The sequence below is a fragment of the Apus apus genome, chromosome 1 (genome assembly GCF_020740795.1).
Source record: "Apus apus isolate bApuApu2 chromosome 1, bApuApu2.pri.cur, whole genome shotgun sequence".
Classification (NCBI taxonomy): domain Eukaryota; kingdom Metazoa; phylum Chordata; class Aves; order Apodiformes; family Apodidae; genus Apus; species Apus apus.
Genome location: NC_067282.1, coordinates 111,924,136 through 111,949,997, shown reverse-complemented (window position 1 = coordinate 111,949,997; position 25,862 = coordinate 111,924,136). Strand labels below are relative to the sequence as shown.

The following is a 25,862-nucleotide window of genomic DNA, read 5'->3' as shown; positions in this document are numbered from 1 at the left end:
TTAAATCTGGAGTAACCTGTTTTCAGGCTTTTTATTTTTGTGTTTCAAGTGTTAAAAGTTTTATTAAAATTTCACTCATAATCCTATATACATTTATTTGCACAAGCTGTATTTATTGGCCTGCATAGGTTTTTTTTTTATATATGAATCTGGTACAAACTACTGAATATGAAACACAGCTAGAATGATTTTAGGTGGGTGAATGCTCTTCTCTGAACATTCATTTTCCAAACAGTCAGAAGAAAAAGGCAAGGAGCTTTTGAAAATAATATACTTCATCTCTTTCATCCCTGCAGGCTTTTTACACACTCCTAAAGGCATGTGTTTAGTGAAGATGATGCTGGGTTTCCCTTTCAAAGGAAAGACGGAATGAAATACCAGCAAATGTACATAACAGCCTCTGACCTAATTCTGCAGGCACTGCTATCATGAAAGTAATTTACTTGGAGTGGAGACTGTCAGATATTTCTCAGGAATGGTGGTTCTTCGCCTCCCAATAAGGAGGGCTAAAAAAATGTCCACCTTTTCCACTTCATATGCAGATAAAAGATTTATTAATGTTTGTATGTTAAAGTCAAATGGCTCAGCACAGGAGATGGGAGTTCTTGCAGAGACACTTCAACTCTCACAAATACTAGCATGCATCAGCGGCATTTATTCCCTGGAAGAGTTTTGTCTCCAACACTCCTTAATAATTGAAATATTTTTATTAACAATGTTGACTCACATGTCCTGATAGCTGCACAATTCAGATCACTTTTTTTGTAGCTTGCTGTATGCTGGCACTGCCAATCTTCCCACTTGAAGAGAAGTACTGCGAGGTTCGCATGCTCAGGTTTCTGTAGACGTCTGCAGCTACCTGCTCTCAGGTACAAGAGGGAGGACTTGACCAACCCTTGAACTAGCAAAGTATGACTGCCCTGCTCCTGCCCTGCCCACTCACAGCAACCTTTACTGATTGAAAACAGTAGTCTTTGCATTTTTTGTTTTGTTTAACCAACTTTTTTTGGTATAAAAAGTACTTCTGCTGTTAGGCTTCAGTGTGAATCTAAGAGTCGTGTGAAAATGGTTCTGGTGTTTGTTTCATGCAGTTCTTTCCATGGCTCCACTGAATCATAAGCCTTGTCGTTGTTGGGGTTGGCATAAGATGTTCTGCTTGGAGCTGCTGGAAGAGTGTTTCCCTGTTCTGAGTTGCTTTCCCCCAGATGTGAAAATATGTGATGGCACATGCAGTGTCAGCACGTGCAGATGTGGATGGTTCTGGTTTGTGCCAGGAGGAGGGAGTTTGGGGAAGTCCTGCAAGCACAATCAGCAGGTTTTTGCCTAACAGATGTGGTTGTTCTCTGCTCTTTTACTGCTGTGTTAACTGAAATTGCTAAGCTTTGGCAGTTTATCGGTAGCTTGCCTTGCAACATAAAATTGTGGTGTACTTCAGTGTAAAGCGGTGATCATATAGAGTTAGATCTTTAAAAATGCACTATGTGTTGTCTTGTGTGCCATAAACTAAGCCAATTTTAATTCCTTTCGGTTTGGGTGTTGGAACCATGCTTAATCAGAATAGCTAGATTTTAATAAGCATTTCAGGTGATTTAAAAAAGAAGTCTAAAACAGATAAAGTGTTTGGTTTTGAAAAACAAAATGGCAGAATAAAATAAATAGTTACAGAAATACCACTGGGAGAAGGAGCAGAGCTGAAGAACCCAATGCATAGCAGAGCCGATTCCTCTGTACAGCAGGGCACGTAACTGCTCCAGCATGTTTGTCTTCCTATTGTATTTCCAGGCAGTAATTCTCCTCTATCCAGGATGTAGTGTTTCTTACTTTGCTTTAAATAATGAAGAGATAGATACATAGCCCTGGGCTCCGGGTAGCAATACAGATATCTGAACAATGATCCAGAAAGAAATACCTGTTTAAGAATGTGGCAAAACTTGTCTGTAACAAGCAGATCAAAGACTGTGTAAACACAAATTAAAAAAAGAAAGGGTAAAGTGGGTCACATGCGTGACACAATTTTGAGATAAGCTGTTGATAAGCCACTGAGGCAGATGTGTCTTTCAGTTATAAGAGGGTGGTTGATCCAGAATGGAGGTTGCCCTGTGGTTGAGGTCAGAGTTGTCGCATCACAGCCAGTTGTCCTTTGGAGAGCCTTGGGTGAGGTTTGCATCAACTAACAGTAGGTTTTCAGTGTGTTCCTTAAAGTACAGAGGCACTAAGTGAACTGCAAATCTTTCTACCTCTATAGCTTGAGCAAAGACAAGTATAAAAATGTGCTTTCTGGGGTTGGGCTGAGATGGAAGGTGCAGTGAGAAAACGTCTTTTAATGTAGGAGCCAGTGATGCTGATTTTTTTTCTTTCTGAATGATTTGAATATGCATTCAGCTTACATGTGTTCCTTGCAGAGTCTCACAACCCACACAGAGATATAAGCACCTCTGGGCTGCGTTTTCCCACAAATGACAGGCAGTGACCATCTATGTGGCAGAATCGACAAAAACTGTGTGCCAGCTAGGTACAGAGGATGCTGTAGCAGTGTTAAAAAAAATAGCAAAAATCCTGTCTCTACCTTTGCCTTACACCTGAAAACATTTACTTTGAGGTTGCAGGGTGGTCATCTCAGCCTTACATAGGATTATGGAGTAGTTGTTTCTGGTTTTACCTCTTTTTCTACTTACAGAAAACAAACTTAACCTATAGCCTCATGTTCTGTTCCTGAAGTGTAGCTCTTGCGATCTAAAGTAGACCTGCCCAGGGTGTTTGAGAGGTCAGTGCTCTTGGAGACTTGCAGTGGAAACTTGTTTGGAGAGATCTGGGGAGAGCTGGAACAGTGTCAGAGTGTGCTGGGAAAAGCTGCTTCATGCGGGATGTCTTCAAGGAGCAATTACAAAAATAATACTCACTGTCAGTCGACAGAGCAGAGCAGTGAGTGGATAATAAATACAAAAATCTGCTTTGTGTTCCAGCATCTCAAGGTGTAAAACTTCTCTGTTAGAAGTTTGCATGGTGAACAGTAATTTTAAACAGCCCCCCCTCAAAACAGCTTGTAGCTATATTTAAAATTTTAATGATGAGCTGGAGATGCCTTTAAAAAAAAAATAAAATTCACAACCATAGAAAATCTTCTGGTCTGTCAGAAGGGTGTGCAGGTATCTAGATCTTGTTCTTTCTCCCCTTGTTATGGATGATTGACAGGAAAGGTTGTGCAGTTTGTGTACAGAACATGTGATTTAAGCCTACCTGCTGAAATTCCATTGAACTGAGAGATGCTGTTTCAGAACTGAATGAGAACAACCATGAGATTAGACACTAAAGCTTTCTGCTCTTGTCTGATAAATGTTTTCATATGTTGTGTGAAATGAACTTTTTTCCTTAATTGTCAGATGATCCATGAAATTGTTTTGTGTAAGCAGTTACACCTTGTGGTAAATTGAAACTCAATTTTAGTCCACTCAGCGTTTTGTTCTTGCCTCGCAAACCATTGAATGGATCGATTTGTGACTAATTCTGTTTATCATCTTGAGGTTAGATTTGGCAAGCAACATCTGTAACCTACTACCATGAAAAATTATTTTCAATGTGTTCTTCATTAAACTTTTCTTCAATATTCATTTGTCCCTGGAGGATTAGTTTTCTGCTGAATAATTAAAAAAAAAGAAAAAGCAGCAATGAAAATTGACTGTCAAAAGTTACAGATTGAAATCCTTTGAGGTATCAAGGTATACAAGTTGTTTTGATTTACGTGCGTCTGTTTAGCAGTACATGAATAGAAAGTGGCAGTTCTTTTCTTCTAACTTGCTGAAAAGTATGCACCCCAAACTGACAACAGGAAAGGATAGAAAGAATGTCTTTTAAAATACCAGGCAAATGAAAGCAGAACTGATGTTTCACCTGTGTATCAGAGGGTATTTTCATATCTCTTGTTCCAAAGTGCTCCCTGTATTGTTAGAGTCTAGTTTCAGTTTGAAAAAATACTATATCTCATTGATATGCAATGCTTTTAATCCAGATGGATCTTGGAGACTGTTAACAGTGTATTGCACAAACGAGCTTAATTTCAGTATTGCTTATCTCTAAACGTAATCTGCCCATCAAGGGCCTGCGTGCACTGACCCTGCAAAAGGTAAAACCAGGAAACAAAAAAACAGTTCAGTATTCAGTTTAAGTTGCTGTGCAAATGTGAGCAGGCAGCATGTTCTGAGGAATTAATTTTGGATAAAAACTAATCTGCCACCTAGCTCTGTGGTTACTGGAGAGTGAGGCTGCTCCCACTAGCAGCTCTAAGCAGTCTTGGTGTAGGTAGTAAGAAATGCTGTCTGGAAGGAACCCAAGACCTTCTCCTTTAACTGTATGAAGAACCTGGTGAGAGAAGGTGTCTGTAACTGCAATTAATCTGTATAAATATCTGCAATTAATTGTGTAGTAAATTTGGCTGATCTGTCAGCTTGCATCTTTTGCTGTTAACCATTAACAAAGAGATGGGGAATTAGTTGCACAAATAACACAGAGGAGCTTGTGCCTACAAGATATGTATCTGTTATTACCCTGAAGAGCAAAGTTATGGAGTGGCAGTTTCAGGTTGGTTGTCTGTAAGAGTGCTTGAGAAATAATACCATATTTGTGAGAGATAGTGTATCCTTAGTCTGCTTGATCGGAATAAAATGTTCACATTTCCTTATCAGGAACAAAGCAGAGCATTTACAGCATTCAGTGATGTGAGCATTTCAAAGTGACAATGGAAAAAGATACGGAAAATTTAACTCTCAGTATCTTTTCAGGAAGTTGATAGCATCACAAATTCCTGTGTGAAAGTCCCAGTTGCTCAGTGTTTCTTCTTTCCAGCAGCTAGCAAGAGAAAATGCAGGTAACAGTAACGCCAGTCCTCTGTTCCAGCAAGTGTAGGATGCTGTAATAGGACAGGAGCCCACAAGGAGAAAAATGCTGCTAGGAGAAAAATGCTGCTAGGATACACTTCCTTGTACACCCAGGGATTTTGTGAGCCCTTCAAAGAAGGTAGATTTAGGTTAGACATTAGGAAGGAATTCTTCACTGTGAGGGTGGTGAGACACTGGCACAAGTTGCCCAGGGAAGTTGTGGATGCCCCATCCCTGGCAGTGTTCAAGGGCCGGTTGGATGGGGCTTTGAGCAGCCTGGTCTAGTGGAGAGTGTCTCTGCCCATGGCAGAGCAATCTTTAAGGTCCCCTCCAACCCAAACTATTCCATAGTTCTGTGATATTTTTGCTGCAGCAGCTGCTCTTCCAGGCACCATCTGTGGGTCATTCAAGAGGTGAGCAACTGCACCCCCCACAGGAGAGCTTAGGTGCAGGCAGATGTCCAGCTTTTGCAAACTGCCTTCCTCAGTGTTGGCCTTTTGTTTAACAAACCTCTCCCGTAACAAACCAGGGCTGTTTACCCAGATTGAGTTTCAGCTTGATTGTGCTCCTTCTCCATCTGCTTGTCTCCAAGTTATTGAAGTTGTGCACCTGGGACACACGGCATGTTCCGGCTGTGGTGGCTTCCCATGTACCTGCCATTGTGGCATTGTCCCCAGAGCTGTCGGGGTCTGGCATGCCTGGTTGTGCCATGGGGAGCCAGCGGCGCCACAGCCCTGGTCTGTGGCTCAAACCTGTTGGGCTGTGCTCCGCGCTGCTGTGTCAGTCAGAGTCAGGACCACTGGTGAGGAAGGAATGTACAGGAGTGGGAGGTGTGGGCAGCAGGATGAGAGAATAGGAGCTTCCAGGGATGAGGAGAAGCAAGCCAGCGCCTGCTTTGGAGTTCAGAAATGGGTGTGATGCAGGTACTGTGATGCCCACGCCACAGGCAGGCAGGGAGGTGCTGCTCCTGCAGCACAGCAGGCACCCACCTGTGCTGGCAGCTCCTGCCACAGGACCCCAGTGGGCTGCTGTTGGGGGACCCACTGGTGTAGCAGGGCCCCTCAGTGGACAGTGTTGCTCCCTGGGGCAGTGGGGAGCCCTCTGCAGCACTGGGGTCTGTATAGTGCCATCCACCAAGATGGATGCGATGTGTTTGGCTTCTCTCTGCACCCTAAGCCAGACAGCTCTTCTCCAAGGAGTTCCTCTCAATCTATTCCTCCCTTCAAGGAACACTCCTATTTTTAATCATGCCTTGACATTCAGCACCATCCATCTTGGGCAGATCCAAGTGCCCTGTGTTCCCACCAGAAAAATCAAAGAAGGGGGGGAATAAAAAAAAAAGTGACTTCAGAAAAAGAAGGAATAGTAAATGCTGCTGGTTTATTGAAGGTGATCTTGTACAGACAATCAATATCCTTTTTCATCATGCAGCAAGATAAAAGAAAGCTGCCTGATACCTCTTGTGATTGAACAATTAAGCCATGCATCTCCAAAATGTGCAAGAAGAGAAGGAAGCCAGAGCTCAATCAGTCAAAGCAGAAGCCATGTCCAGAGAAGAAAGTTCACTTATGATAATTTTCTTTGATTAGTAAGAATTACCATTCAAAAATTTGTTTTCCATAATTGTTTCACCTGACATTTTGCCACTGTGTGTGTATGCCCATATAAAAATAAATTGGAAAAAATAGATTAATAATTTGTGCTATCTGCTTATACACATGACATGGGAATAGTTTCTGTCATGCTGTTGTGTCTTGGGAGTGATCCATAGATGGGGTTCTCTGGAGAACCACACTTAGCCGTGAAGAATTGGCACAGCTTTTCTGTCATCCTGCACTTGGGCAGTGTACCTCACCAGCCAGGAGAGGTTGCTAATCTGGGTGTATTTACAGGAAAACAATTCAAAGCTTTTTGTCTGGGGGGTAAGGGGCTTTTGTTCTAACCTCAGTGGCCGGCTGAGGTAGTTTGTGAACATCTGGGAGCTCTTATGTGGGAGAGTTATCGCCTGTGCTTTAAACCTGCTGATAGCTGTCGTTTGTTTAGCTGTTGTCTGAGCGTGGGAATGTGGAGCTGCTTGCTTCACAGAGGTGGGTGAATGAAGCAAACGGTGAAGTATATATAGAAATTAAGTTTCAGTTCTGAGACCATGTTAATTTTCACAAGTGTTGGGCTCAAGCAGTGCAATAGGGTCCTTCTTGTGTTTATAGTCCAGTTGCAGTAAATGTCTGAACTGTTATTGTAAGGGCTAATACAAAGTGCAGTTTTCTGTGAATACCACAGCTTCTGTGTTGGAAATATTTTACTGGAAAATACATTTAAGTTATCATTTCACATACTATTAAAATCTTAGATAGTATGAAAACCTGTAAGTTGTTTTAGGTTAGTGTTACTTACTCAGCAGGGCTTCTGAAACTGCCTGTCTAATTTACTAAGGGAAATGTGATCAGACAGCAATGCCTTGTGTTGAAACAAATACATTTAATAAAAAAAAACTTTAAATACAACACACTTTTTACTTTAAAAAAAGAATATTTCTTTGTTTGTGTAGAGGTGTTTAGACTCCCTTTAAGAGTGACCAACAATTTGACCAAGACTGTGTCTCTTCTCTCTTAGATTACAGAAATTTGTGGAGCCAAGCGTGTGGGTTATTTTGGTCCTGCTCAGTTTTATATTGCTTTGAAGTTAATTGCGGCAGCACAGTCAGGGTTCCCAGTACGGATTGAGAGCATTAAGAATGGTAAGTAGCAAATCTAGCTTGCAGAGTTGTGCACTTGCTTCTTTTACTGCTTGTCATCTCTCCATGGTGGTATAAACTTTTCTTCTAATGTGTCTGCGAGACAATTGTATTTTGAGGAGCAGAGAGAGAGTAAGAAGGTAATGTTACATTCTCCAAGTGTCTGGGAGAAAATGGCAGGGAATTTACACGTATGGCAAAGCTGAGATGACATTCCCATCTGGAAGAGATATTACCAAAAGAATGGCATAAATGACAGTTTATCGGTGCTAGGGATGCATTTCTGTCTCACCTTCAGCCTCTAATCTTGACAGCTGTGCAGAGCGGGAGCTGATAGCCACTTTGGGTGGAGGTGTGTTGCAGGGGGCATGGACAGGTCAGGGGTCCCCCCCACGCAAGGGAGCTTGCAGGGCTCATCTATATGAGCAAGTAAACCTGGTGGAATAAATGGGTAGTGGTGACAAAATCATAATGCTTCCTATCAGTAGGCATGAAAACGTGTATTAGATGTAATTTAAAACAGATCTATTCTTCCCAATGAATTGACAGTAATACTAAATGTGCCACTTTTGATGGAGAAAAATACTTCTTAAAAGGTGCTTATCAAACTGGAGCAGCGAAGAGAGAAAGCAGCTCCTCTTTAGCTGTGTAACCTTGATAGCAACTAAATGAAAGGAGCTCAATGTTCTTGCCTTGTTGATGCAGGCTCTGCCTCAGCAGGGCTCAGGCTTCAAAACCCGTGGCTTTTTTTGAGTCTGAACAGGTCTCAGCCCTTAGCTCCCATGTCCCAGGCAAGGTACTGGGAGAGGGTTCCCAGACCTGCCCTATCCCGGCGTGGGAAGCTGAGCTAGCAAGCACGTGCAGACCTGTGTGAGCTGATCTCCTGCAGAGCAGAGCTCCAGCCCAAGTGGAGAGGGTTGGCTGCAGCCGGATGGTTTGGTGCCTCACTGGCAAGGGAGGTTAAATTAGGGGTGAAGTGTAGCAGCCTGGATTGTCTGTCATTGTTCCCTACTGACAGCTTATGCGCTCTCCCTTGCATTACTGTCCTTTCTAAGGATGTTAATTAGGAAAAAAAACAAAACAAAAACAAGAACAAAACCCAACAAACTGAATTAGAAACCTGAACTAAGTGAGATTTATTGTGTCTGTTTTACAAGTCCAGCATCTGCAAATAATCTGCAAATTTGAGTAAAGAAGGGAACTTGCAATCCTTGTATTGATATCCTGCTTACTTAGTGTTACTGAAAGGCTTCCAGTGCTAATTATATTTTCTCTTGAAATGTATGAATGCCTTTAGATTGGGGTGAATAGCATACACCAAACTCCAGTTGATTTCTTTCTCTTCCTGGTAGTAGCTGTAGGTGTAAGTAGTTACAGAGGTGATGTATGGCTTTGCTCAGTTTTGAGTGTTCTGTTAATTTTAATTGTATTGATCTTTCAGGGTGACTGTGCACAAAAATAAATGTTTTTTCTTCAAAATAATTGTGAGTCATCTTAAAGAGTGACAAAATGTCATTCTTTTGCTCTGCAGAGAAGACATGGGACCCTTTGACTCGGTCATCTTATGAGGCCTTGGCATGATCTCTGAACCCTACCATTTTTAATTTGTTCCTTTTATCATGGCAGCTTCAAGGACACTGTGGTCCTGACTGATTAATTCATCAGTCCCACAGTTCCTGTGGGAAACTATTCATTAGACAACATTTTCAAGGCAGGAAATGAGTTTGCCACTTGCTTTAGTAACATGCACAAGGCTTATGTCTTTCTCTTTGCACTGAGAGGTTGTATGTTAAGCTACTGAATGTAGCTTTGTGTAACGTTCACATTTTTATTAAGACATAAAATAATCACAGGAGTTCCACACATAAACATTACAAAGTATAAATAGTACTCTCTTATAGATAAACTTTTCACTGGTTTTACAAGATGATACTACTTAAAGTACTTTTACTGTTCTGTAGTCTCAATTGAATTTTTCTCTCTTTTAATGAAGAATTGCCTCTGCCGCGGTTTGTGGCGCTGAAAAATGACAGTGAAGTACGTTACGGGACTCCAGCAGAACCCCATGGAGTTAAATTTCAGGTTCCACATGCAACTTTGGAAAAAAATTCCTACAAAAGAACAGATGAAGGGGACAAACAGGTAACAGGCTTGTCTCCTTCAGACCAATATGTCATTATGCATCCTCCTTTTGGGTCCGGTCATGTAAGTGATTGCACTCATGTGGGCTCACTCAGTTTTGCAGTACTACACAAGAGGTGAACTCCTGATGTGCAAATAATCCCCATGGGGCCTGTGCTCTGATTTCGATGCATCCTACTTGCATCTCTGAAGGGAATTCTAGGTATGAGCTTTTATAAAGCTGTAAGCTCTGTAATATTCTGTATAAGTTCTTTCAGTGTTGTCCTGCTACTTAGTCCAGTACTGTTTCTTGGAGAGGACCAGGGGAGGAGGAGCAAATAGAAATCTGTCTGTGAAACAGAACAGGAAAGCAGGCAGTTTTTCATCACCAGTATGATGCTGAGTCACTACAGAAATATTCAGTTGGAGAAGAGGTGTTGAGTCACAAACCGCTGTTTCTGGGTGGGATAAGACCACCAGGTTTTCTTCCATTCTAATCTCCTCCAGGAGTAGTCCAGAATAAATCTACTTTTCTTTTGTCCTCAGTGAAACATCATCCCAGTATCTGTTTTTCTGAGTTGCCAGTTTAATAAAGCTGTCTAAGCGAGATCTGAATTACCTGTATTTAGGAGAGCTGAGAGTGCTTATTCAGGTACAAGTGGTGTCATGGCACACGCTTGATTTACATAATTTTCCTCAGGCCTGACACCTTCTCTTCTGGTACCATATCAGGTGATGTTGTAAATGCCTGGTGGCAAGCTCCTTATCCTCGCGTAACGTGCACACATTTATCACACTGCGTGTCGCTGTGAGTAATGGCATTCCCAGCCTGAGGTCAGCCAACAGGAGTGAGCTGATGACAAGATACATGGGTGGAATAACAGGATTAGGAGGAAGAGCCTCTCTGCCTGTGTGTACTGACACTGAAGCAAAATGCTTCTCTCAAACCCATGGCTCCATCTAGGTTATCTATGTTGTGTTATATTTTCCTCTTTATACAGTAAACTGTTTCAGAATCACATACTCTTCTTAAACAATTTGTAAATCAAGTTTAAAAGAATGCTGCAGAATGGGTACCCAGTAACACTTAAAAATCCAGAGTGCTTAAAGTACCAATTTGGAGGTTTATTTTAATTTTTTTAAGTATTATGAAAAATGCTCTCCCACAAAGAATGCACTCACCTTAACTAAATCTGTTAAGTAAATTAAAATATACCCACTCACATTAAGCATTCTACATAAAATTCTTCAGGTATCCTTTGGAAGTGAAGTACCTTCAACTGTTCATTGTAGAGCTTTGCTATGGCATTGTCATGGTTTGCCCCAAGAAGGCTCAAGACCAAACTCATTCTTTACCAAGTTTCTTTTTTTAAGGAGCCTTTTCTTGGAAACAAAGGGCGTCAGGGAACTACAGCATTTGCTTTTTCGTAGTCCATCGTGCTGTACACACTCAGATTCCCATGCAGATTATTTGGTTGTTTAGCTGTCATCTCAGAATTCCATTTTGTGTTGTTGTGTTTTTGAACTAGGAACCCAAGTCTCCATCAATGTCTCCAATCTGCTCACCTCCTGCTTCTCCATCTACTTACCAGAGAATACCCTTAAGTTATGGATATGGTAAATCAAGGAGTGGGCCGGAGCAGCAGCACGGAGGTAGGATAAAAATTGGGATGTACACATTGTATTCAGTTCTTCCTTTTTTTCCTTGTTGGAAGCATCCAAATTTCAACTGACAGTCAGCCTAATGAATTTAACATTTAATTAGACTTGTATATTGGAAAATGATTCAGTCATCTAATTTTGTTTTGATTGTTCAATCCTGTTTGTTTTTTGGTAAATTAGTTAGATTTATGTGTCACTGTTACCAAATAAATGCTAATACCTAATCTCTGACAAGACCTTTTGCAACATGTCCTAGTGACAGTGTTTGTGAGTATTGTCGTTAGTGCATGAAATTTTTGGTTTCATTAAAGGGGAAGAAAATCCCACTCCTGATTTAAGCAGATGCTGTATTAGTTTTCAGATTGGCTGTGAATGTTCCTTTGCAGGAAAGGATAATAATCTCTCTGGTTTTGTAAAGGAAATAACAGTAGGACATGAATATAAAAACAGTCTCACAATGTGCCTTAGGCAAAACAAACAAAAATGAGGCATTACATTGACTGATGCTCTGTCTTCAATCTCACTGCAATTACAGTAGGTGGCAAAACATGCTGATTTTAGTAAGAGGGGAGTGGGGCAGAAGGCAGTTTTACAAAGGCTTTAGAAACTTCTGTTTGTAGTAAGGCACCTGTGCTCTCCTGATGGGAACACCTGGTGACCAAAATGGTGGCAGTAGTAGGCATTGGTGTAGCATCTCTCCTGCTTTCAATTAGTGAATTTGCAGTGACTGATGCGTGGAGGATGCTGGTCCTTTACCTATTGACCTCGTTTGCTAGTGAGTCAAAAAGCAGAGCTATTGCAGCATTTGGAAACTCCCTGCAGCCACAAGAGGTGTATTCAACACTATCAAGTAGCCTTCACGAGAAAATCCTACCAGTGCTGAGTCACAGCCGTTCATTTGCAGGTTAGGTTAACTGCTGTTTGTTTAGAGAACAGTTCTGCTCCATTGAAGGAGACCTGTGCCAGATAGCCCATGCCTTGAAGGGCCTGGCAGGAGGCAGCCGCTGGGAGCAGCTGACTGTGTTACCTGTCTTGCACTCTGCTGTTTTATGGGGCTCTGTCCCTGGTCTGTCAGTGCTATGGGGGATATTTTGGGTGCTGGGTTTTTTTTGTTTTCTGAATTTGGCTGCAGTTGTAACTTCAGTGAAATTTCTCATGGGGCCAGCAGCCATGCAAAGTGAGTAGAGACTGTAGCATCCAATCCAGCTGTCAACTTCTTCTAAAATTATTCTTCCACTTAAGATGATAAAAACCTAGAGGTTTAGAACACTATTGTTGTTTTTCAGAAAGGGAATTTCTCCTTTTTTTCCAGAAAAAGAATCTCTCCTATTTTAATCCCATTGGAGACACATCAGCCAAATGTGTTCTCAGTGGCAGCAAGCAGGTAACATTTTATGGCCTGTGCTGTACCAAGTGCCAGGCTAGGTGACCCACTGGCTCTTCCTGGCCTTTAAGATTAGGACCCTTCCAGTTTTCTGAAGAGCACTTGTAAGGGTGGCTCTGAAACCACCATGTTAGCACACCCGTGGGAGGTGTCAGTGCCCCAGTGCGGGGCTGGGTGTGCTGGTCTGTATTGCACATCTGACCCCAAAACTGGACAGTCTGTCTTCAGGGGCAGCCCTGCACACAGCAACTATGACTAATATTCTCTTTTTTTTTCTTGGTAGGAAGTTCTTCTTGCTAGCTAACACACAGCAGTGTGGCCTTGGGCCTAAATCTCCTCTCCAAGGCTGCCTCTGTGTTTCCCAACTTCCTGTTGTGTTTTTTTTTCTTTTTTTTTTCTGAAATTAGAAGTTCCTTATACAGGAACAAAAATAGATATCAATAGAGGATAAGACCACTTAGGAAAGTGAGGGGGTTAGGAGTGGAATTTTTAAGGTCTTCCTGTGGAAGATTTCTTTGGTCTCACTTTTCATGAAGGCTCTTTTAAGTTCTGTCTATCTAATGCAGACTCTCTTTGAATTGGTACATTTTAAACAGGCTGGCAGCAGAAGTTCTCAGCTCTGTAAGGTTTTGCAAGTGAGTTGCCTTTGTGCTTGCGTACTTGGCCTATTTTTAAAACATTGTTCTTAAATGTACTGTTATGTCACCACTTACTATATTTGCTGCAGTGAACTGTAAATGACTTATTTTAGCAAAAGAAGTAATTGTTACTTTTCTTTACTAACTTTAGTCCAAATAATGCAATGCGGTGAGTCATGTATTTTGACTTTGAACAGAAATTAGAGAAAGGGGAAGAAGAGTATATGAAAAATCGGTGTTTTACTGTTTGATTGCATTGTCAAAGCATATTTTTTGCAGCTCAGTTGAATTATTTCTTCTTGTTTGTAGTGCATTCTTTTGCTATATATGGATATAAATATATAAAATGTATAGATACACGAGCAGGCTACATAAATATGTAATTGAATGCTATGAACAATGATGTCTGTGATCTAGTAATATATAATTGTTTCTGGCAGTAATGTCTGAAGAAGAATGATGTAACCTGAAAGACAAGTATGTAGCTAGAATTTTGTTGCAGCAGACAAAACGGACTTTGATACAATGATACTATGCTCTCTTGGTAGATACTTGTCAGAATGAACTTTGCAACTGTGATATTAGGTTCATAAGCTAGAGTCTTGACCTTGAGGTATTTAATTATTTCCTTTAGCCTAGTAGAATCTTTCTGATTATCCTTTCATAAATATTCTTTATTTTAAATGTCTCTAGCTCCTTATGAAGTCAGACATTCTACTCACCAGCAAGATGGACAATCAGGGAATTTTGGAGCCAAATCTGCAGTCAGCTGTTCAACTCTTAATCGGGTAAGGAACTGTAGATTTTTCTTTGGTTGTACTGCTGATAAAACAATAGGGAAAAAAATAACAACAAAAAGAGGCAGAAAATTCTCACTTCCAAAGAAAAAAGTGTTCTGTAAGATGTTTTTAGACTGGAGGCTGAAGTGTGCTCTTCTAGTACATGAAAAAGTAATAAAAAAGCTGATAGGAAGGAGAAAATAAAATAAATAATCCAGTTACTTAAATTACTGAAGCTAAGTAGAATGAGAAGCACCAGATAGTATAGATAGGAAAACTAGAATGAGAATCCTCAGTTCAATAGTAAAAAAAAAAATAATAAAAAAAGGTTATCCTAGCAAAAGTGAAATATTTTAATTTAAAACAGATGAGGTTCCATAGAGATTCCTGCTTGATTTAGTATGTTGTCTGTAACACATGCACGGAATTTATGGTCTAATATTCTTCATACTCTGATTTTTCACCCCACTTGCTTAAATCACATCTCAAACAGAATAAATGAGTTTCTGGGCATTTGTTTGCTTTTATGAGGTGGGTCCTATATTTTCCTGATGGTTGCAAAAGTGAATTTTTCTGATGTTCCAGTATGCCTGCTGTGCATTTATTATGCAAACAGGTAGTTTGCCTCAAGGAAGGACAAAGCTTTCCTAAGGGAGAGCTTTTTTCCTAAATAAGTAAAACTGTACCTTTTCCCTTAGTGCTTAGCACCCCATGCTCATAATAAAATGTCACCTGAGCCTCAGGAAAAGGTTTACATGTAGTCACATAATTTGTGCTGACTTGAAATGAAACGGGGTGCATTTGTACAGCTCTTTGAAATGAAAATTAATTTACAGCTTTATGATGTTGCTAGTTTGGAGGATCTTTTGGTGTATTTCAGAACAAGTGTTTTATGTTTGATTCTTAGGAAGTGGACAGGTATGACAAAGAAAGGGCTGTTGTGGAGCTGGTTGGAGCCTGGTTATTGTTCATGCTTGCCTTCACTCTTTAAAAGTGTTGTCCTCCAGGCCTAAAACATCTTGAAATACTGTTGTTCCAGTTTAACAAAGACACTAATTGTACCAGCAGCCCTCTTCTAAACACCACCACCCAACCTGCTAAACATACAGACATCCCTTTAAACAAGTCAATCAGAAAGCAAAACCACAAATTAATTAAATGTCCTTCTCCTCCAGGGTATTCTTTTTACCAAGGTAGGATTTTTACCTAAACTGTGGGAAGTGACAGAAGGTCTCTAGTATTTCACATATCTCCCTGGCTTGGCATAATATGTGCCAAGTTACCTGGGTGACAGAGAGTCCAGAAGCAGTATAGCTCTAGTTACAGCACCACTCTTAAGAGTAAGTACATAATTCCTTAGCAAAGCTAAATCTTCGTGCACCATGCTGCATAAATACAGCTTTAGGACCTTCACTGGTTCTATCCGTTTCAAGTGGACAGTGTGTGGTTCAGGGTTGTAATGCATGGCAGCCAAAATGAACCCCCAAAATGAACCCAGATGTAATAAAATATGTCTTGGAGTTTCATTTTTGCGGTCAGCACTAGTAAGATTTCCTTTTTCTTTTAGCTTTGGTTATATAAAACTTCCCTTAATTGCCTGGGTAGAGATACCTAATATTAGCCTCAGCATTAATAGATGAGTAGCGAGGCAATAATCAGCATGGCCATTTCTGCTTCTCATAGTTTTAAAATGTCTGCTAATATACGAGATTGAATCTGATTTCTTGAGGTTCCCAGTGCCTTTCTGACCCCTGCTTGCAACTGATGTCAGTGTCCCTCCCTTCAGTCTCTTTCAGCAGAGCGGGAGCAGCAGGACAGCAGCACCCACTACTCAGATGACCCTTGGAGGATAACAGAGGAGCAACGAGACTACTACATCAACCAGTTCAGGTCCCTGCAGCCTGACCTGAACTCCTTTATATCCGGTAATTTTTATTAAACACTGTGTGTGTTGAGTAGAGGGACCAGGCTGAGGGGTGAGAAGAGTTAAGCAGATAAATGAATTTTTGTATCTCTCTGGAGTGAGAAAGAGTTGATTGAGTTTTCTTTCTAAAGGCAGACAACTCAAAGAGCAAACCAGTACTGTGACTCTTATGTTCTTTCCTAAATTTCCTGATTTTAGAAAAAGAATTACATCCAAGGGAGAAATGTTGGCAATTTGGTAAAAATTAAAATGAGCTCTCTGTATTTTATCCACTGTATTTGTGGAACACACCTGCAGTAAATATTGATCTGAAAAAGCCCTCAGTGTTGTGCTTGCTTTCTCAGCAGGAATGTGGCAGGATCCATGTGATAAAAGTGAAGCATGCAGTTAACTGTCCTGTGTGGTCAAGACTGCATGTTTATGGCTCTGAAGGACTGAGATTTGGACTTCTAAGTCATTAAAAGCAAAACCTGGAGAGCACACACATGGTAGAAGTATTGTTAACAGCGTATTTAGATTGCATTTCCATTCTGAATAGGAGGATCGAGCTGCTCATGAGAGGAGTCACTGCAGGTACAGACAGTTGGCCTGCAGAGGAAGACACTACAGGCTTTAAAATGAGGCGATTTTCCTGAGCCCTGATGTGTTACTGGGACTTAGGAGGCTTGGATCCAGCCAAAAGTTTAAATAAATTGCCTGCTGCTGACAGAAACTAGTGCTAAACCAGTTCTTTGCCTCTGTTAAGTCTCCTTCATAAAATTTGCTTGAAGGAGAAAATGGTTGTTCAACAACATTTTATTTCCTTACAGAGGAAAGTGTGTCTGTAACTGTGTACGCATGAATATATGCATATATACCCTCTCAGGTAGTTGTGCATTTTCCTTTATGTTGAGCAAGATTCTCAGGCAGTCCTTGCACATCCAAAAATACTGTTTATGAATTTGAGCTTCCACAACATCCTAAAATAATTAAGCTGTAGAAATCCTTACTGCAGGTTGATAGAGAGGTTTCTCCAGGTTTAATAAGTTATTTGAAGAATCTGTGATTGAAGAATCCGTCAGAATTTAACTGCTACCCCTGATTGAGAAAGTTCCTGAATCACAGGTGGTCAGAGTTTGGGGAATATTCTGAGTTATGTTATTATTATGTGGCTTTGTCATGGTCACATACTCCTCTCTTGGCATCCAGCATTAGAGAGGACATGCTGTGCTAGGTGAGTCTTGAACCTGCCCCAGTGACAGTTTTTCTTAGGCACTGCAGTGTATTATCTGACTTGAATGCCCAAGGGGAAGAGGGAGTGTAGACTTAGAAGTCTGTGATTCATGTTGCTGTGTGTTTTGTAAGCCTGGATGGTGAAGAAGTGGGTTTGAAGGCAGGAGAAGAATGAGAAGGTTTCTTATGTCAGGGTGAGTGAGAATGCCCACAGCAGGGCAGTGGCTACGTGCTATCTGAATCTAGTGGGTTTTTTTGTTTGTTCGTTTGTAGTTGTTTTCTTTTTTATAATATTTAAACCACTTCAGGAAAAAGTGATGGTTCAAGCAGTGCCTTGGGAGAGCAGTGCAGACGCTGTAGCACTGTACTGCCACACACGTGGCTTCTGGGTGAAGCAGAGCTGTTGGCATCTGTTATGTCATCACTGGTGACATACTAATTATGCTGGTTAGAGTCACTAGTACTGAAGCCTGTTTTCCTATGTTTATTTTTCATATATGAAGGGAATAGGGAAATGAGGTCAACAGCTTGGTCTGGCTTTCTCTGTCACTTACTTAACAAGCAACAAATGGTCCAACAGCTATATTAACATCCAGTTAATCTGAGCATCTCTTGAATGTCAAGTAACCAGCCACTTCTGGTGCGGTCGTCCTGATCAAAGGTAAATAATTGGAGAATTAGTTTCCAGTGGTTGATAAGGTATGGTTTCCTAACAGGTTCCGTGGCAAAGAATTTCTTCACAAAATCGAAGCTCCCCATCCCTGAGCTTTCTCACATCTGGTGAGTACTGTAATAGTGCTGAGGATGTGTATCCCGTTTTTAAAAAAGATGCTTCATTCAAGAACTCTTGTGAAATTTTGAAAAGTATCTTCAGTTATAATTACTGCTTTTATCTCCAGAATCGCTTTCAGGCCCAAGCAGCAGCGTGCTCATCAATCTTCCAGATATGCTTGTTTTCTGGAGAGATGTTCACCTACTCAGCAGGACCGGGAAGGTTTAAGCAGTGGTACAACTGGGGGATGTTCTTAAGTATATTGTAAGCAGCACCATTAGCTCAACAAACTGACATTTTTCATGAAATGACACAGAGGAAAGCACCTCTGGAATGTTTTAGATGTGTTGTTGGCTTTGTGTTTCTGGCTGTGTTTTGTCAGAGGAGGCCTAATTAATGCCTAATCTGTAGTAAGTACAACTGCATAATTCATCAGTGTTTTTCTAATGAACCAGTACATTTCCTTTTAATGAGCTTATTTAGAAATGATTGTGGATGGAACTGCACATGATAAAATTTGACAAAGATTCTATTATTTTAATAAACAACATGGTGCTTAGTGATTCAGTGTCATCCTTGCATCTCAGCCAGGAAGGCCAAACCAACAGTTTTAAACATTGATCAGAAGTGCTGATAGAGGTTTTACTTTTATATATGCTTTTATGAAGACAGATGAGAAGAAAAGCTTGGAAGAGCCTAAACATCTGTCAGGGTCAAAGAATACGTCTGGAATCTTTTCAAAGTGGATTTGCAGTTGTGAAAATAAAAACAACTGAAGAAACGTAGCGTTGGGGGAAGTGAATATTGGAATTTAAATTTAAATTACCTAAGAAGAATAGATTAACCCAATATGTTAACAAAACATTGTATTTCTGTTCCTGACACAAGATGTTCTCTGTGCAAAACTTAAAGAAAAGTATTCCTTTCTAATAGGTAATTATAATGTTGAGATTGTTATGAGGTTGTGTTACTGTGTTAAACACATGAGGTGTTTCAGCCTTTATCACTGTAACCTCAACACCTTGAAAAATGCTCGTTACTTTCAAAGAATAGGAAGTTACATATTTATTTTAGTCCATGTGCTCATGATAAAACATTACTCAGTTCTTGCAGAGTTAATTTATAAAATTTTATTCTTGAATTTCTGAAGTCCAGCTTTACTGTTTGAGGAGCATATTAAAGAGTAAATCACTTTAGTTAGAAGTTAATAACATTTAAGCTTGTTCAGAGCATTAATTTAGTTATTTTCTTAAGGCTAGTCTATGGTGCTAAGTAACCATTGCTGAAGTCCATTTTTAACTTTTTGTGCTTGAACTGGTTTAAGATCCTGCCTGGATTGGCTGGAAGTGCTTCCAACCATTGGAAAGATAATTCCACCCTTGGAAGTACAGGATATGTATTTCATGTTATAATATATACGTATCATCATATTGCATGGCATGATGTATAAGAAAAAATGTACTTGAGTAAAAAAGAAAAACCTGACAGTTCAGCATTAGAAAATGAGCCTGCTTCATCTTCCTTGAGACAAAGTGTACAAGCTAGGATCACATGCTTGTCTTTTAAAATATCCCTTCTCAAAGTTGCATTTCTGTCTCCCCCGTGGTTGCACATGGCTGTTTCCCTGAGGTAAGGCCTTGGAGAACATGTACCTGTCCTGCCCGCAGGGAGCTGAGCGACGTGGATTGCGATGGGGCGCTGACACTCGCCGAGTTCTGCGCTGCTTTCCACCTCGTGGTGGCAAGGAAGAACGGGTACCAGCTGCCGGAGACGCTGCCGGAGACGCTGCTGCCCGAGTACCTTCAAGCAGGTAACGTCCCTGCGGCAGGTCACGTTCCTGTAGCCACCTCAGAAACCCAGTGTGCTTGTGAGACAGGTTTCATTTTCCATCCTGCAAGTAGGACGGGGTTCTACGCTGTGTAATGGCTCTCTGGTTGCTTTTTAATGCATGCATTTTTAATCATGCTTAAGAGGCAATCGCTGAAGAAGGGATATATGAAAACACAAGATAGCAATGTAAAATATAGCCATTACCTGCCTCTTAACATCCACCTCTTTGCTCTAGAGTGTTTCAGGTGGCATTAGAGCTAGAGTGTGAGATGATTATTAGTAGCAAAGTATTTCTAACAGGACTTACATGGCTTTTAACTTTTTTGACAACTTTCCCCCTAAGCATCTGTCTCTTGATTATGTGTTGAAAATGATACTGGAGTGCTTTACAACTTCTTAGGCTAATATATTTTCATAGAATCATAGAATGGTTTGATTTGGAAGGGACCTTAATGATCCTCTAGTTCCCACCCCCCTGCATGAGCAGGGACACCTGCCAGTACACCAGGTTGCTCCAAGCCCCATCTAGCCCAGCCTTGAACACTTCCAGGGTGGGGGCAACCCCGACTGCCCTGGGCAACCTGTTCCAGTGTCTCGCCACCCTCACAGTGAAGAATTTCCTTCTAATGTCTAACCTAAATCTACCCTCCTCCAGTTTTAATCCATTACCCCTTGTCCTCTCACTACAAACCCTTGTAAAAAGTCGTTCCCCAGAAATTTCAATTTACACCAGAAATTTCTGTTTAATATGCCCACTCAATGTATTTTTGCCTGTTACTTTGATTATGGGGCTAGATGATGTAATTTTGGTAGATGGTAACTCCATCTACCAGCTGTACATCCAGCTGTATCAAAGGTTAAATCATTTTTGCAATTAATTTAATGTAATCAACAGACTCTTCTAATTTGCAGTAATGATGGGGGGATTACAACAGTTTGTGTAGTCCAAGAAGAAATTAATCCAAAATACAACATAGCTCAGTAACAATGTGTGCAGTGAGAAACCTGCCCTTTCATTTGTTCTCCTTAGTTCTGTCTCTTTTTAATTATAAATGAACGTTGAAGTATATACTGCTCCATCTAAAACATGTGCATGACTTTCTAGGGCAAGGAGGATTAATCACAGATTATAATTACAGTGCTAAGGGATAATATTTAAGATCTAATAAAATCTCCATTAAATTTGGTGACAGTGAATATATTAAAAGACAGGAAAAGAGCAAATCAAGCTGTAGTAAGGAAAATTAAATGTTCACCCTGTATCAGATTTGTGAAGTAATTTCTGCTGGAGTCATGTTCCTTATAATCTGCTATCTTCATATCCAAAGAGAGAAGCTCCTCTTAAAACCTGCACTTCCAAGTCTTGATCGCTTTTAGTCTCTCTAATTACATTCACTTGTCATAATTAAAACTACCCTTTTCCCTCCAGGGCTACCACTTTATTCGCTACTCTCGTGCCTGTTCTCATCATAAATTAGCTTGTAAGCTCCTCCATGGAGATTCTTGTTGGGTAAAACTGTAATGGAAATGACCATCTCTAGTAGTAGGACATAGTTATTTCAATGGGAGGAAGAGTATGGTAAGCTGTGGTTGTTCCCTGAGAGTCCTCTTTTGCCCAAATTTGTCCCTTTCAGCACTGGAGTCTTTATCATTTTCTTAGATGATTATAGTTCCATGGTGTTGCATGCAGCCAAGCATCTCAGGCTGATCTATGGGCAAGAGGTGAAAGGACTAATTGTTTTTTTTGTGGGCACGCTAAATATCTCAGCTAATATCCTAATTCTGATTAGCTTGAGGGTCTGAAAATGTCTCGCATTCATTCTGCTGTCTAGTCAGGATTCAGAAATCAGTCTTTTAGAGTCTTGCATTAATAAAAAAACAGAAGATCGGAACACACTGTAACACCATGAATCAGAAGAAAGCACAGAGGCCTGGTTGTATCAACTTCTGAAATAAAAGCATTGATAAGTAAGCAGTAAGTAGCTCATACACTTAACTAAAATGTCAAAATAAATTTTGAAGAGAAACTTTCCATGTTTTCGTATTTTTTTGTTTTTATGTTTGTTGTGGGTTTTTTGGTGGTGGTGGTTTGTTTTTTTTGGTTGGTTTTTTTTGTGTGTTTGGTTTAGGGTTTTTTTCTCAGCTTGTTTGGAGCCCAGTGAAGATTACTGGAAGCTATTTTTCATTAGGTTGTTGCATTAGTTCCAGAATGAGCCAGAATTTATTTCAAGTGAACTATTTGCATCTGATAAGAGTGTCTAATAAAGTGACTTGGTGTGTAAGACAGATCACTGAAGAGTGAACTGCTGACTTCATGTTTTTTTCTGTAAACTACAAGTGTGGGGCCAAATGCTATCCTGGCACAGTGACATTGACAATTTGACCCACCACCATCTTTTCTGAAAGTTTTTATTAAAACTAATTTATGGAATCTGTAAAGTTATTTGTACTGTATGAAATCCCCCTGTATTGTAAATATGACAGATTTGCAAGAGCTTAGTTTATTCAGATAAACTAGATGCTAGCCAGAAGCTAGAAATTTGACATAAGAATTTGTTATTCTGCCTTTCAATATATTGATCTGAGAAAAAAGCTGTTGTCCAGGTTTTAAGACAGATGTATCTCAGAGGAACTAATCTCAGAGTGGTATCAGCATAAGGACCTGAGCTTGTGCAATAGAAATGAGGTTCTTGTGAATATTCCTGTGAGAAATTAGAATTTATGATTTTTTTTTTTTTTCTTCCCCGCCCATTCCACTCTCAGTGCTGTTTAGTTACGGATGGTGTATATTCATAGAATCACAGAATGGTTTAGGTTGGAAGGGACCTTAAAGATCATCTAATTCCAACCCCCCTGCATGGGCAGGGACACCTCTCACTGGATCAGGTTGCAGGATCTACTATGTTTAGTGTCCTTGCTTTTTGCTGGCCTTCAATCTTAGTGTATAATGTACCTATGTGTAGTAGATTCTGCTATGTTTTTTAGTATTCAGAATGTCAAAAATTAAAGTTGAAGGTTTGGTAAGTATCTTTAACATTCCTATAAACTATAGGATATAAAATATAAGGCCAACTAAGTTGATACTGAACTGTGAGGAGAAAAATGCAGAGAAACAATTGTCATTTTGCAGGTAATGTTTACTCAGAATTGCTGCTGACTAATTTCACAGAAATTATATGTGCTACCCCTTTCATGACATACACTTATTCAAAACACAAGATAGAAAGATCTTCATGGTGTTCGTAATCTGTGGCTTATAGATAGTTCTGATACACGTAGAAATGAAGGACAAAATGATGCTGGAACAAGTTTTTAAGAAATCGGTTTTAACCAAAGAGTTAGCATGTCTCTGGTTTGTGGTTTGTTTGGGGTTTTTTTTATGGTTATGTATTTTTCTTTCCCCTGCAGCTTCTTTGAAGCCCGTTTGTGACTGTGCACTGTTTGATTCTTATTCTGAGTTGTTGCCAGGTGGTCAGCAGACTCGGGACTTCAGTCGGACGGAGGTAAGAAGGCATAAGCAGGATAGTTACCTTGCAGAGTAATAGCCCAGCTTCACAGTGACTGTAGTACCTGCAGCAGCAGAACTGTGAGTCTATTGTAGGACTTCAAGATCTTTAAGTCTCATGAAGCCATCCCAAACCCCTCTCTCAGCAATTCATTCAGTGTGTGGATAAGACTGGTGGGTTTTTCAGAAGATACTCCCATGTAACAGAGTATGCAGCAGCCATCAAGGGACTCCAGCCTTGTGTAATGCTGGAATCTGCAGAGAAATACACCTTTGCTGTTCATGTCCTGATGGGCTGCATCCCAGCGATGAGGGGGGAGAGCCCATGCTGCAGGAGAAGGGTTGGCACAGGGACAGGGCTCAGGTGAAATCTCTTCTGAATCAGAATTGGTAAAAAATGTCAGTCTTCAGGTGCAGAGATTGTTCTAGTTAGATACTCCTGGCCCTGTAGTTCTTGAGTGTTTCTTCCATTTGCAGTGCTCCATTTCCACACTTGCTGCCCCAGTTTTGATGATGAGAAGAAAAATGTCTAGGCTTGTCCTGATTCCTTGTACTTTGCTTCTTTAGAGAGTGAAACTATTCCAGATTTTGTACAGTAGAGGCATGCAGAGTTCTGTTCTAAGTGATTCAGTCTCAATTTTGATATCTGCCCTTTTCATAGTCTAAGGAACTACCATCTAAGTGTCTAGGTAGTAATTGTAACGAGCTGAGAAGAGGTTTTTTTTTGGGAAGAATGGAGATCTGTAGTAGCAATTTCACAACAGATACCAGCCTTGTGATGGAAGACTATTGCAAACAAAAGTAAATTAAGGAGAAGAGTTTATTGCTGAGGTTAAAAAAGTAAAGATCCTGTAAATCTGAACTAACCACGGCCACTGAGTTGTGCGTGGATATTGTAACTCTGAATATACATATTGTGAGATTTAGGGGTTTAGTATTTAAGACAGAGAATCACATGGCAGACTTACTGCAAGAACAGGCCCTTCTGATGCTGCTTCCAAGTGAAAAAGTAGTGGTATGTCATGCCAGCTCAGCAAGGCTTTTCTCTAGTTGTTACCTCCCTATGCTTTGCTCTGGGGAGTTCCTGGGTCAGAAACCAGCTGTTTCCTCATGGAATTCAGCTCAGTAGTGGCACCTGCAAACAGACTTTCCTAAGCTGATACAGAGTGCAGCACTTTGGGCAATGCTGCAGCCAATGCTTTGAGCATCCAGTTTATTTTCTGGAACTGCTAAAATACATGGAGCCTTCCTGGGTGGTATTGCTCTTTGTACAGCAGCTTGGGCAAGGAACAGCAGCTTTATTGAGTTTTGAAAGCAGGGCTGCTGTTCTGTTAGCATGGGCTGCTGTTGGCAGCATAGGCAGGTCCTTCACCAGAGCACAACAGCCTTGTCCCTCACATACGGCTTTATTTTGGGAGAGTGGTTTGCAAGAGGCTGCAAGATTGTGTCACAAGCCACACTATGCTGGCACTTCTTCACTGTGCTGTCATCCACCAAAGCTCAATAGTCCCTTGAGAGTGTGCATCGTTAGCATAAATTCATACTGGTTTACTGTTTAAACAAGTGTAAGAGGCAGAATTCAAGGTGTTCTGCATTGAAAATGCATTCGCTGGTGCCAGCGTGTGTATGTACATCCATACATAACTCCCATTTCCAGACTGTAGTAAGAGGCAACTGAGTATTTGAGTTAACTCCCTGCATCAGCTTAAGATACTCTTTTTTAAAGAGAATTATTTGTCTTCTCCTTAAAAACTGTCATGTTCCTGTGTGAATGCTTTTCTTTATTGGTAGGCAAGACCTCTGTGTGTCAGCTTCACTTTGTCACTTGCATTTACATAGGCATATGCAAATGTACAAGCATATATTAAAAATACAGATAGAATATGAAATTAAAATGTAATTTAAAGATAAAGAAATCTGTATTTTTTATACACAGAATTAAAAATTACTGAAAGAAAATAATAAATAAAAAATAATTTATGTGACTTCTGACTTCAGGATCTACGTCAGTATCTCTGTGGTCTAAGGAGTCCTTTTTAGGACACTGGCTTCCAAAGTGATAACCCAGATATGCAAAGTGATCTGTGGTTATTGCAGCATTATGAGCAAGTTTGATCTTTAGTTGCACATCCTTTGGGACTGTGAGATTAGAAAATTCTTTTATATATTTCAGAAGGCTCAGAAGTCTCACTTTCAAAGTCATCTCATGTTTCTTAGAAATAAAATGTCATTTCAGTAACCTGACCAATGTAGTTTTCTAATCTTATTAAATGTCTGGTTTTTCAGCTCTTCTATTTGTGGTCCTTCAATGTATGTGCAGAGTAAGGATAAATCTAGGAGGAGATGATTTCCTGAGCAATGTATGGTTTTTTTACTTTTAGATTTTTCGGCTGTAGTGGATAGGATAATCATAGGAGTATTATAGTAATA

The 25,862-nt window shown here is 40.3% G+C and overlaps 1 protein-coding gene across 4 annotated transcripts in view; it reads left to right on the top strand.

The window, feature by feature from the left end:
- Positions 1-25,862, top strand: part of REPS2 (RALBP1 associated Eps domain containing 2) — a 101,782-nt gene that overhangs the window by 27,880 nt on the left and 48,040 nt on the right. For 3 of the 4 annotated variants that reach the window (XM_051635539.1, XM_051635528.1, XM_051635559.1), the window contains exons 2-9: positions 7,485-7,608; positions 9,599-9,747; positions 11,256-11,379; positions 14,104-14,198; positions 15,976-16,114; positions 18,042-18,105; positions 19,765-19,907; positions 23,336-23,430. In XM_051635539.1, the coding sequence (XP_051491499.1) occupies positions 7,485-7,608; positions 9,599-9,747; positions 11,256-11,379; positions 14,104-14,198; positions 15,976-16,114; positions 18,042-18,105; positions 19,765-19,907; positions 23,336-23,430 (933 nt within the window). The remainder of the gene's footprint in view (positions 1-7,484; positions 7,609-9,598; positions 9,748-11,255; positions 11,380-14,103; positions 14,199-15,975; positions 16,115-18,041; positions 18,106-19,764; positions 19,908-23,335; positions 23,431-25,862) is intronic. The other variant, XM_051635549.1, reaches the window with a different exon arrangement.